We start from the raw sequence: 12,800 nt of genomic DNA, 5'->3' as shown, positions 1-12,800 counted from the left end.
CTAATGCATATCCGGAATGTATCTTGTCCCCATATTGAACAAACTTTAAATCTTTATAATATAATAACTTAGGATTTCACATATTTCAATACATAGGCTTACACCTAATGTAGACATAGCCGAAGGCATTTGAATTTCACTAGAGCTCTCAATTTGTTTTCCTTAATTTCAATTGCAAGTTAGTATCCTGTTTACGCTCGATTCAATCAATGAAATGTTTGGAATTTATGAGCATTCTCAATCAAATTTGGAATTGAGCAAACCCTTTGAGCTATTGCAGATTCTGTTACTCTGCAGGAGGAGGTATGAGTCATAGACTGACAGAGCGCTTCTCCCTCTCTCTCTCTCTCTCTCTCTCTCTCTCTCTCTCTCTCTCTCTCTCTTCTCTCTCTCTCTCTCTCTCTCTCTCTCTCTCTCTCTCTCTCTGTCTCTGTCTCTGTCTCTGTCCTCGTCTCTGTCTTCTCTCCTCTCTCCCTCTCTCTCTTGTTGTGTGCGTGTTGGAATTTGCTTCTGTGAAAGCACAGGGATTAATCTCATACTCCACCACCCTATGCTCTGTGGTTGGCTCTTTGGCTGGAAAGGGAAGACCTCCACCTAGTGGCACAACATGGTATCCATTGACATGATACATGCTCTCTGTCTCTTTCTTTCTCACAGGACGGGAGTCTGTGGTCCTCAGATGGCCCAGGGCACGCCAGTGGAATGAGCGAGGTAAAGTGGATTATGGGTGGGAGTGGGCAAACTACTGCCCGTTCAATTTGTCCCACAGGAGTTTTTCTTTTGGGGGGGGCAATGATTATAATGGGCAATAAAAACATTCCAAGCCACTCCTGAACGTCTAAAACTAGATAGTAAGAATGMAGAAATGATAATGGACCTATATATTTATAAATAACTGCACATTTTCTGACAGCAAATTGATTTTGACTAACAAATCGTGACCAAAAAAATCTTTGCCACCCTCCGTTCAACTACAAAATCCCGATGTGGCCCTCGAGCCAAAACATTTGCCCACCCCTGCTTTAGGTCTATAGGGGTCATCCCTAAACACAGGGACCTAGTCTGGGCCTTATTCCCTTTAAAGTGCACTACTTTTGACCAGGGCCCCAAAAGTAGTGCACTGTATAGGGAATAGGGTGCCATTTGGCCCCTTACCCTAGACTTGAAGAACCTACCCAGGAACCTGGGAACACTACTTGTGTTTGTCCGGAAATTAATTATGGATTTGTCCTTGGATATTAGAGCAGATAGGCTATGAGAGTTTATTGATGTTCATAGCATAGCAATGACAACAATGGTGCTGTATCAATATACCCTCACACTAAGTCACTGTGGATAAAAGAAGGTTCTGAACAAGGAGATGACATTGGAAATACCTTGTTAAACTTTTTGTTGTGTTGTCCTCACGAATATGAATGACCAAATATAAATGTGTGTGCTACTCTTCCTGTCCTCCTCCCTTACAGCAGCAGGTGTACACCACGCGTCCCCCGGACCGCGTCCCCTCCTATCTGCAGAGGGAGCGTCTGGCCCGCTTCCAGCCCACCTACCCCTACCTGCCCCACCCCATCATTGACCTGCCGCCCACCATCTCGCTGTCGGACGGCGAAGAGCCTCCGCCCTACCAGGGCCCCTGCACTCTGCAGCTCCGCGACCCCGAGCAGCAGATGGAGCTTAACAGGGAGTCGGTGCGCGCGCCCCCCAACCGCACAGTCTACGACAGCCACCTCCTCGACACCTCCCTGTGCCCACCGCCCAGCCTCAACCCCGGGGTCAGCACTACCACGGTAGCCACGGCTGCCCAGGCCTACTCCAGCCGAGTGGAAGGGGCACCACCAACTTATAGCGAGGTGATAGGGCACTACTACCACCCCTCTTCACTACCCAGGCACCACCACCAGACTTCCAGTGGCAGCAGGGGCACGGGGCGTGGAGTCGGGTTAAGAGGCCCGGGTCCCTCGTCGCCGTCCTTGCTACTCCACGGGATTCTCAAGCAGGCCCACCTGGGCAGCCTGGAGAGCAGGAATGTGCGCAACAAAAAGGAGAAGCAGACGCCTGAACAGGTGTGACGACAGTGTTGGTCTCGGGCGTTGTTTCCGAGGCTGCTTTCTCCTTCTCGGCGCACTTTAGCTGAACTGTTGGTGGCAAGCAGGGTTGGAGAGGGCGACATGCAGTGGCAGGGGGGGCAGGCGCACAAAGACAAAGGACTGCACTCCCCTCTTAACTTTACCCACGGTCACCGTCTTACTGAAACCCGTCACCCCTAAACTTACGTTGTATAAATATTTACTTGTTTTTCTTCCTTGCTTTCAGCTTTTTTTCTGTACTGGCAAATGCAAAAACAACAAAACAAAACAATATTCTCTCCAAGTATTTAGGTTTATTTTGTTTTTGTGTCCCTTTGCATTGGGCTTCACAACAAACTGCATCATTTTCTAGTTACTTATCTCCTCGTAGTTTATCCTTAGTTCCTCCGGGAGTCTTTCAGAATGACCAGGTCTTCCTTTTTTTGAGATGCAGATGGTTATTTTATTGAGCCTCCCCCTAACCCCTTTCTGGCTTTGAATACTGTCTGTGTACCTGGCTTGTACAGGGAGGGCCTTGATAGCACTCTTGTAACAGGTTGACAGGTTCAGGCTCTCACGGGTTCCAAGATTTAGATTCATACGTTAGCCCGAGTTAGCCTCTCAGCTCATGACCCAGTTAGCCTCACTGCCAGACAGATCCCCGTCGCTCCTCATCAATCCGCATCAGAGGGTGCGGTGGTCAACGTTGGCATCTATGGAAACACATGATTGACAGCTGACTGGGTTTGTGATGTCAGGCCATGTGTGTCAACATGAGTACTGGAGTAGAGTCCTGAGTCTGGGTCAATTGAGTTCAGCACTGTGCCCACTGAAGTGATATATATCCATCGTACTATCTGGACCCATCTGAGGTTAGTACTGTACTTTAGTTCTTTGTCTATTTGAGTTTAGTACTGTCTGTGTGTCTTTGGCCAGAGAAGTTCAGGAGTTCCTGTGTGCGAATACTCTTCTTGTTTTTTTATTATGATCTTTTTTAAAGAGATGTTTGCACAAGATTCAAGACTGTTTATCTGGAGAAAAAGAAAATCAATCTGCAATATGTATCATAAGAGAGGAGAGCGGCGYTATTTTTGTAAACAAATGGATTCTAAAGATAAAAATACGTTTTTTTAAAAATGTTTTGTCTGCTCTAGAAGAAAAGGTAAAAACGATAATCTGTTGGTGTGCCAACTCAAACGTGTTTAACATTGTGCTATCTATACATATACAAATTATTGGCACCCTGATAAAGATAAGCAAAAAAGACTGTATAAAATAAATAATACAATAATTATTTATTGTATGCTAAAAAAAAAGATTTGGTTATTTTATACTAATACAATTGCTCAGAGAAAGAGAAAGTACTTTTTGGCACCCTACAGATTCTTATAAGTAAAAACAAACAACATTTTATCTGTAATATCATTCTACTTTTTAAAATTAATCTCAGTTTAAGGAATTTTATTATGGCCTTCCATGAATTCCTGTTTCACCGGGGTATAAAAATGAGGTAACATGCATGTAAAATCCCATTGTCATCTATCACCATGGGGAAAGGCAAAGAACTCACAAATGAAAAGAGACAAATGGTTGTTGACCTTCATAAATCAGGCAATGGGTACAAAAGAATAAGCACACAAAAAACAAATATACCACCTACCACTATTAGGGAAACAATTAAGGAGTTTAAAACCACTGGAGCAATGGTCAACTTGCCTGGTATTGGATGCATGTGTATCTTGWCCCCATGCACAGTGAGGAAGATGGCTTAGGAGGCAGTGAACAATCTAAAGGCCAAAATTGGAGAATTACAAAACTTGGTCGCATCTACAATTATACGCCACTTCCATGCCAATATGTCTTTGGGAAGGGTTGCTAGAAAAAAAGCCTTTATTGAAAGCAATCGACAAATGTAAACGCCTGGAATTTTCTAAATGGCATTGGCACAGATTGGTACCTGTGCTATGGTCAGATGACATGAAAATAGAACTCTTTGGCCATGCACACCAGTGGTGGTTTGGCGTTGAGAGAAGGATGCATATACAGAAAATAACCTCATTCCTACTGTAATATATGGTGGCGGGCCTTTGACGTTAACTTGGCCGCAAGTGGACATTCAAGCAAGACAATAACCCCAAGCACACATCAAAATCTACAGAGAAGTAGTTAATTGACCAGAAAATCAACATTTTACAATGGAAATTAAAAGTCTCCGGACTTGAACCCCATTGAAATCTATGGTTTGAATAAGAGGGCAGTCCATAAGCGCAGGCAAGATATATCAAGGATCTCTAAAGATTCTGTATGGAGGAATGGTCTAAGATCCCTCCCAATGTGTTCTCCAATCTCATAAAACAGGGGGAAAATAATTTTGACACCTATCTTGCATCTCTGAGCTATTGTATTAGTATAAAATAATGTAATTTCCCAACTTTTTGGTAGCATACAATATAGCGCAGTATTTGCAGTATTTATTTTAGTAAGGTTTTTGCTCATCTTTATCAAATGTGCCAATCATTTTAGACATGACTATATATGTATCAATGTATGTGTGTGTGTGTGTGTTCTATAAACAGTACCAGTCAAAAGTTTGGACACACCTACTCATTCAAAGGTTTTTCTTTATTTTTTACTATTTTCTACATCGTAGAATAATAGTGAAGACATCAAAACTATGAAATAACAMATATGGAATCATGTAGTAACCCAAAAAGTGTTCAAAAAAACGACATATGTTTTATATTTGAGATTCTTCAAAGTAGCCGACCTTTGCCTTGATAACAGCTTTGCACACTCTTGGCATTCTCTGAACCAGCTTCATGAGGTAGTCTCCTGGAATAGATTTTAATTAACAGGTGTGCCTTGTTAAAAGTTAATTTGTGGAATTTCTTTCCTTAATGCGTTTGAGCCTATCAGTTGTGTTGTGCCAAGGTAGGGGTGCTGTGCAGTCGCAGAAACCATCAAGCGCTATGATGAAACTGCCTCTCATTAGGACCGCCACAGGAAAGAAGACCCAGAGTTAGCTCTGCTGCAGAGGATAAGTTCATTAGAGTTACCAGCCTCAGCAATTGCAGCCCAAATAAATGCTTCACAGAGTTCAAGTAACAGACACATCTCAACATCAACTGTTCAGAGGAGACTGTGTGAATCAGGCCTTCATGGTCGATTGCTGCAATTAAACCACTACTAAAAGACACCAATAATAAGAAGAGACTTGCTTGGACCAAGAAACACAAGCATGGACATTAGGTGGAAATCTGTCCTTTGGTCTGATGAGTCGAAATTTGAGATTTGCGTATCAAACAGCCGTGTCTTTGTGAGACGCAGAGTAGGTGAACAGATGATCTCCGTGTGTTGTGGTTCCCACATGTTTTTTTTTTTTTTTTTTTTTTCACCTTTATTTACCAGGTAGGCTAGTTGAGAACAAGTTCTCATTTGCAACTGCGACCTGGCCAAGATAAAGCATAGCAGTGTGAACAGACAACACAGAGTTATACAGGAGTAAACAATAAACAAGTCAATAACATGGTAGAAAAAAAAAGAGAATCTATATTACAATGTGTGCAAAAGGCATGAGGTAGGCAAAAATCGAAAATTGCAATGCAGATTAACACTGGAGTGTAAATCATCAGATGATCATGTGCAAGAAGAGTACTGGTGTGCAAAAGAGCAGAAAAGTAAATAAATAAAAGCAGTATGGGGTGAGGTAGGTAAATTGGGGGGTAGTTTACAGATGGACTATGTACAGCTGCAGCGATCGGTTAGCTGCTCGGATAGCAGATTTTAAAGTTGTTGAGGGAGATAAAAAGTCTCCAACTTCAGAGATTTTTGCAATTCGTTCCAGTCGCAGGCAGCAGAGAACTGGAAGAAAGGCGTCCAAATGAGGTTTGGCTTAGGGATGATCAGTGAGATACACCTGCTGGAGCGCGTGTGCTGCGGGTGGGTGTAGCCATCGTGACCAGTGAACTGAGATAAGGCGGCACTTTACCTAGCAATAGCCTTGTAGATGACCTGGAGCCAGTGGGTCTGACGACGAACATGTAGCGAGGGCCAGCCGACTAGGGCAACAGGTCGCAGTGGTGGGTCGTATAAGGTGCTTTAGTAACAAAACGAATGGCACTGTGATAAACTGCATCAGTTTGCTGAGTAGAGTATTGGAAGCTATTTTGTAGATGACATCGCCGAAGTCGAGGATCGGTAGGATAGTCAGTTTTACAGGGTAAGTTTGGCGGCGTGAAGTGAAGGAGGCTTTGTTGCGGAATAGAAAGCCGATTCTTGATTTGATTTTGGATTGGAGATGTTTGATATGAGGCTGGAAGGAGAGTTTGCAGTCTAGCCAGACACCTAGGTACTTATAGATGTCCACATATTCTAGGTCGGAACCGTCCAGGGTGGTGATGCTAGTCGGGCGTGCGGGTGCAGGCAGCGAACGGTTGAAAAGCATGCATTTGGTTTTACTAGTGTTTAAAGAAGCAGTTTGGAGGCCATGGAGGCATGGAGGTGAAGCATGGAGGAGGAGGTGTGATGGTGTAGGGGTTCTTTGCTGGTGACACTGTCAGTAATGTATTTAGAATTCAAGGCACACTTAACCAGCATGCCTACCACAGCATTCTGCAGTGATACGCCACCCCATCTGGTTTGCACTTAGTGGGACTATCATTTGTTTTTCAACAGGACAATGACCCACCACACCTCCAGGCTGTGTAAAGGCTATTTGACCAAGAAGGAGAGTGATGGAGTGCTGCATCAGATGACCACAATCACCCACCCTCAACCCAATTGAGATGGTTTGGGATGAGTTGGACCGCAGGGTGAAGGAAAAGCAGCCAACTAGTGCTCAGCATATGTGGGAACTCCTTCAAGACTGTTGGAAAAGCATTCCAGGTGAAGCTGATTGAGAGAAAGCAAAGCGTGTGCAAAGCTGTCATCAAGGTGTAACTACTTTGAAGAATCTAAAATATATTTAGATTTCTTGTAACACTTTTTTGCTTTCTAAATGACTCCATATGTGTTATTTCATAGTTTTGAAGTCTTCACTAGTATTCCACAATGTAGAAAATATTAAAAATAAAGAAAAACCCTTGAATGAGTAGGTGTGTCCAAACTTTTGACTGGCACTGTGTGTATACAGTTGAAGTCGGAAGTTTACATACACTTAGGTTGGAGTCATTAAAACTTGTTTTTCAACCACTCCACAAGTTTCTTGTTAACAAACTATAGTTTTGGCAAGTTGGTTAGGACATCTACTTTGTGCATGACACAAGTAATTTGCCCAACAATTGTTTACAGACATATTATTTCACTTATAATTCAAGTCTGGTTCATCCTTGGGAGCAATTTCCAAATGCCTGAAGGTACCACGTTCATCTGTACAAACAATAGTACGCAAGTATAAACACCATGGGAACACGCAGCCGTCATACCGCTCAGAAAGGAGACGCGTTCTGTCTCTTAGAGATGAACGTACTTTGGTGTGAAAAGTGCAAATCAATCCCAGAACAACAGCAAAGGACCTTGTGAAGATGCTGGAGGAAACAGGTACAAAAGTATCTATATCCACAGTAAAACGAGCACTATATCGACATAACCTGAAAGGCCGCTCAGCAAGGYAGAAGCCACTGCTCCAAAACTGTCATAAACAAGCCAGACTACGGTTTGCAACTGCACATGGGGACAAAGATCGTACTTTTTGGAGAAATGTCCTGTGGTCTGATGAAACAAAAATAGAACTGTTTGGCCATAATGACCATTGTTATGTTTGGAGGAAAAAGGGGGAGYCCTGCAAGCCGAAGAACACCAASCTGTTTAAAGGCACAGTCAARTTAGTGTATGTAAGCTTCTGACCCACTGGAATTGTGATACAGTGAATTATAAGTGAAATAATCTGTCTGAAAACAATTGTTGGAAAAATTACTTGTGTCATGCACAAAGTGATTCCTAACCAACATGCTAAAACTATAGTTTGTTAACAAGACATTTGTGGAGTGGTTGAAAAACGAGTTTTAATGACTCCAACCAAAGTGTATGCAAACTTCCGACTTCAAACTATATATATATATATATATATTATATATGTATTTGTATGGTGTATATATATATATATTATATATATCTTATATGTGTGTATATATATGCGTGTATATATGTGTATATATATATATGTGTATATATATATTTACACATATATGGAAACAAATAAACTAACTTAAAAATGGCAATTTTAGAGTTATTTATATAGCCTAATTGTTCAAAAGAATTGCACTATTTTTTATTATAATGAAATGGAACGAGAAATAAAAATTCACCTCTATTGTCAAGGAAACGTGGGGCCTCATTTATAACCGTTGCGTATATTTTACTCTCAATAGCTGCGTGCTCTATTTCTGGAAGAAAAATAAATAAATGTATACACTTGGAGCACGCCATACATGCATGCTCATGTTTCCCATTAAAAATCAGACCTGTCGAAAAAAACTGTCCACATGTGAATTGAGCATTATAACTGCGCCTGAATAACACTCATCATTCACCTTTTATCGTGACAATAATAGCCTTATTTGCTGTATAATTTGGTAMTATTGAAATTAGGCCAATACATTATATCTAAAGGAAATATACATTTGTGAACTTGATCAAATGTCTTTGGAGGTGTTGTCAAAATGTCTTTTTTTTCCAGTGACATTTGCTGTTTGACCATTTCTGAACCACAAAAACAATTGCAAATTGTTGTGGACTTGTAAACAGATCGTTTTTATTCAATAATGTTTTGCATTTACTTTCGCACGAACCTACATGTGATGCACTGTCCACGAATTCGGAAAAACATTTAAATTACAGTAGGTCTACTTACAGTGGTAGCCTACACACTTCAATGCAAAAGATCAACTGTCTGTTCACCTGTTAAATTCTACTGTATGTTATAAACTGCACTCCATTTCGGCTGCATTGAGCAAAAACGTATAAAAAAATGAAATGATAATAGCCTTTCTAATAGGCCCAATTAAATGAGAGATGTGCATGGTCGTTTGTTGTATTGCTACTTCGGGAATATGAACTATCATGGCCAGAAAAGGTGCAGTCGTTATGATATTATGCATCATTTTTACAAATAAAATATTGTTTAGGCTGCTCGAGAAATTTGACATTACAGTATTCAGACGTAGTATTCAAACGTCAATGGAAATGGTGAGCCTTCTTCTACCGTTAAACTGCACATCAGATCGAATAGAGCAAAATATTTCAAATACCGGAAGCTTATCTTTTTACTATTATGAAGTGGTCCAATTAAATGAGAGATGGGACGAATGGTAGCCCATCCTATCTTGTTGTAGACCTATAGGCTATTTCGCTAGCATGAAACCATCACAGTCAGAAAAGGTGAGGAATTTATTCTGCGATTATCATGGAAACTGAATGAATAATCGGAAATAGATTTCAAATTATTTTAGAATGCAAAGATGAAAAAAATTGAATTTTGCTCTTCTCACTAACAGCAAATGATTGCATCTTATTATTATATTTAGCTACCTGTTTTTTTGTTATGAATAAGTCATTATATATTCCCAATTTGCACAAGGCTACTAGGGTACATTTGCCTTCTTGCAATGCAATACTTCAACCACTAAAAACTGRGCTTACCCATGGTCTAGAGTTTGTGGGAGAATAAGCACATTCAATTGTCAAGGTCAGTTTTTATGAATGCCAACTTTTGCGTGAAAACTGGCGCATGCATATTTTGTACACGCACAATGTTTATAAATGAGGTTCCTGGAGTTTTGTGTACATGTGTGATCATGAATGACAGAGCCATCATACCTTTAAACTCCAGTTTGAGTCCTTTATCTGCAGAGAGCCCAGATGGTCTGACCAGAAGTAGGGTGAAATTGCCCCAAGACGCTGAGGGAGAGAGGTAGTGAGGATAGGAAAAGAAAGGGAGAGGGAGAGAGATTAGCAGGCAACTGTACGCTGGACACATCCGCCTACTGTCTGGGCTTCTCTCCAACAGGCATCTCTTAGCACTTTAATTAAGAAGGAGAGAGACACAATCTCCCTCTGTCAGCATTGGTCGCACTTCTCTATTGACATGATTCAACTTCTTCGTCCGAGGCAAGACTCAAACTGCAAGGTGTCCCAACTGAAGCTGGTATCACAGCAAAGAAGAGAGAGGGAGGGAAGAGAGGACAGATGTCGACGGGAAAAAAACACCAGACAAGGCTGTCCGCTCGCCCCTCTCGCTTTCTTCCCATTGGCCCTGCTTAATTTATTTTGTACTGTATCTTTACATTCAATTTGAGGACAAATACCTAAATCAAAAGAAAAATGTCTGACCCCTCATAAGCAAGCAGCTAAAGGATTGATCTAAGGGGCGTGGCTCTTTGACTTCTCACCCCTGGTGACATCTCATGATGCAGTTTGATGACCTCAGGGGAGCTTGTGTAGGTTTCCTGGTTGGATTCCAGTCTTTTCTTCAGGGAAACCAGTGCTGACTGATAACTATGCAGGCAGGGTGGGAATTGACCCATTAGAAACGAAGAAGGAGGACCCACTATTGGCATACCAAACCATACTGCTTTGTAATCTTGACATAACACTTGGCATTATGCCCGTCGTAACATTGCATGACTGTTCATTACAACAACCTTTTTTCGGCACTTGAAATGAAATGTCATGGATAATGACGACAGACATGAAGGAATGTTAATGAAAACAACATAATGTGGGTATCATGTCAAGTTGCATCAAGTAAAGAGCAACTTTTTCCTCAGAACTTAACTTTTCAACATATCTGCTAATACAATGCACTTCATAGAGAAATTTAAGTCATTGCGAGATCCAATGTTTTTCATTCTCCCATAACATGTTTGTTTGTGTTGGTAATGTACGCTGCCTTGCCCCGCTAATGAACTGTACCCTCTAGACCGGGTGCTCAGATGAAAGCAAACCAGAACCACTCAGACAAAACAGATAATCCCAAAGATTTCAAATGGTGTGCCTTTAGGGTTGACTCGATCACCCCCGTTCCCTGTCTGTAATGAGCTCTTCCTGTTCCATAGAGATGCCTGTGTTCAATGAGGGAGTCCCACACAGACCCGCTTGTGCTGCCATAGGCTGGCTGTCGGTCCCATTGAAAATGTTCAGTGTTTGTGTGCCTGCCTGTGCTGACAGATTGGGCTCCGTCTGTACTATCAATCTGCCTAGACTGGCCCTAGACTGACTCACATATTGACAGAGACTTATAGTTGATGATAACAATCATGATAATGTTGATAGAGGTGTCAAGGAGAGCGTTGCAATATACCTAATCTTTGCCTTTTGATAATGTAGTCGTTGTTTAACTTGGAGAAATGTAATGATTGTTTTCTATGTTGTTGTAAAAAAAAAAAAAATGGTTATACATTTTGCTCCAATTCATTGTACATGTGTATGATGGTTTTGCTGTATAACTCGCAAATGAATAACAGAACATGTATTCCATGGTGTGACCACCAGGTGTCTTCACAAGCAATACTGTCTACCATAGTGAGTAAGGCTTTGGAGACAATGGCCCAAACTAGGTTGGGCATCACTTTGTTTCAATGTATCCAGGACCACAAGTTTCTGCACTTAAGTCAAACTGGTAGAGTTGATGGGAAGTACTATTAGGTGATCGATCAGGTGCCAGAATGATGCCTTTGCTACTATTCACCCTTAAGTTGTCGTCAARATGCTCTGTAGTTTTTAATGTGGAAAATGTTCCTCTAGCTTTTGGGGGCGCCATTTTGAAAATGAGTACGAGGAGAAACCAGATGGGGTCAGGTGTAGAGGCATCACCCTGGGTAAGAACTTTATTTACCTTCCTCCACCCTTCCAACTACAGTCTCCTTGGCCAGTGTGAGTAGTACGGTGTCCATATTAGGACAGCAGCGATTGAGGCTGTCCTAATATTGACACTGTAGAGTGGACCTGACTGGGTTCAAATCTGCCATATTACCCAATGGTCTGCATACCCAAATCACGATAGATTCCCTTCTCCACCACATGCTCAGTTCTAGATGTGTGCCTTCTGTGGTTGAGACTTTTTTTGTAATGCGTTATAGTGCCATTTTTTGGGGCTCTGGATTATTTTGCTTTTTCACATGAAACAAATCGCCCTTCTTATTTGCAATACCAAAAAAATACAATAAAGAATTGACTCCCTGTTCTATCATAAGATGATCATTTCCAACTCCACTGCATACATACCGATAAGAGTAAATGTCAGACTTGAAGCACTAAAGTAAACCAAAAGGGAGATGCGTGGGATGGACAGGTTCCTAAGGGCACACCTCTATGAATATACAGTGGAACATAGCAAACAGAACTTGTACTAGTATACAATACATGTCCCTCTACTGCATTATTTAAAAAAAAATGTACTTAATCATCTGTTTTAGATTGTTATTTGCATTATTTCTTTCAAAAAGTTACTGTTGAGGGTTTCAGTGTGGGYAAAAAAGGCATTTTCAAAGAAGGAATAAACCTAACCAGAATCTTTTGGACTGGGCTCTTTTCCTTTGTTTTGACAGTTTTTAACTGTTCTGTTGCTTTGTTTGTTTCGCCCTTCAAATCAGTGTTGCTTTGCGACTTTTAAAAATATAAATACTTTTTTTTTTTTTACACGAGTGATGATTGATTTTTTTTTTAAACATAAGGTTGCAGTATAAGCATATTTATAAAACTCTTAAGCAACTTATTAACTGTACAGAAAAATGGACG

The 12,800-nt window shown here is 41.1% G+C and overlaps 1 protein-coding gene across 1 annotated transcript; it reads left to right on the top strand.

Annotated features, from left to right (window-relative positions):
* Positions 1–613: 613 nt before the first annotated feature.
* Positions 614–12,577, top strand: LOC111969660 (protein TMEPAI-like). Its single transcript, XM_023995822.2, has 3 exons — positions 614–711; positions 1,467–5,425; positions 6,559–12,577. The coding sequence occupies exons 1-2, from the start codon at positions 703–705 to the stop codon at positions 2,067–2,069; spliced, it is 612 nt and encodes a 203-aa protein (XP_023851590.1). The 5' UTR covers positions 614–702; the 3' UTR covers positions 2,070–5,425; positions 6,559–12,577.
* The last annotated feature ends 223 nt before the right edge of the window (positions 12,578–12,800 follow it).

This window comes from Salvelinus sp. IW2-2015, linkage group LG11, assembly GCF_002910315.2.
Source record: "Salvelinus sp. IW2-2015 linkage group LG11, ASM291031v2, whole genome shotgun sequence".
In the NCBI taxonomy this organism is placed as follows: domain Eukaryota; kingdom Metazoa; phylum Chordata; class Actinopteri; order Salmoniformes; family Salmonidae; genus Salvelinus; species Salvelinus sp. IW2-2015.
The sequence above is the reverse complement of the archived record's forward strand: the minus strand, read 5'-3'. Positions and strand labels throughout refer to the sequence as shown.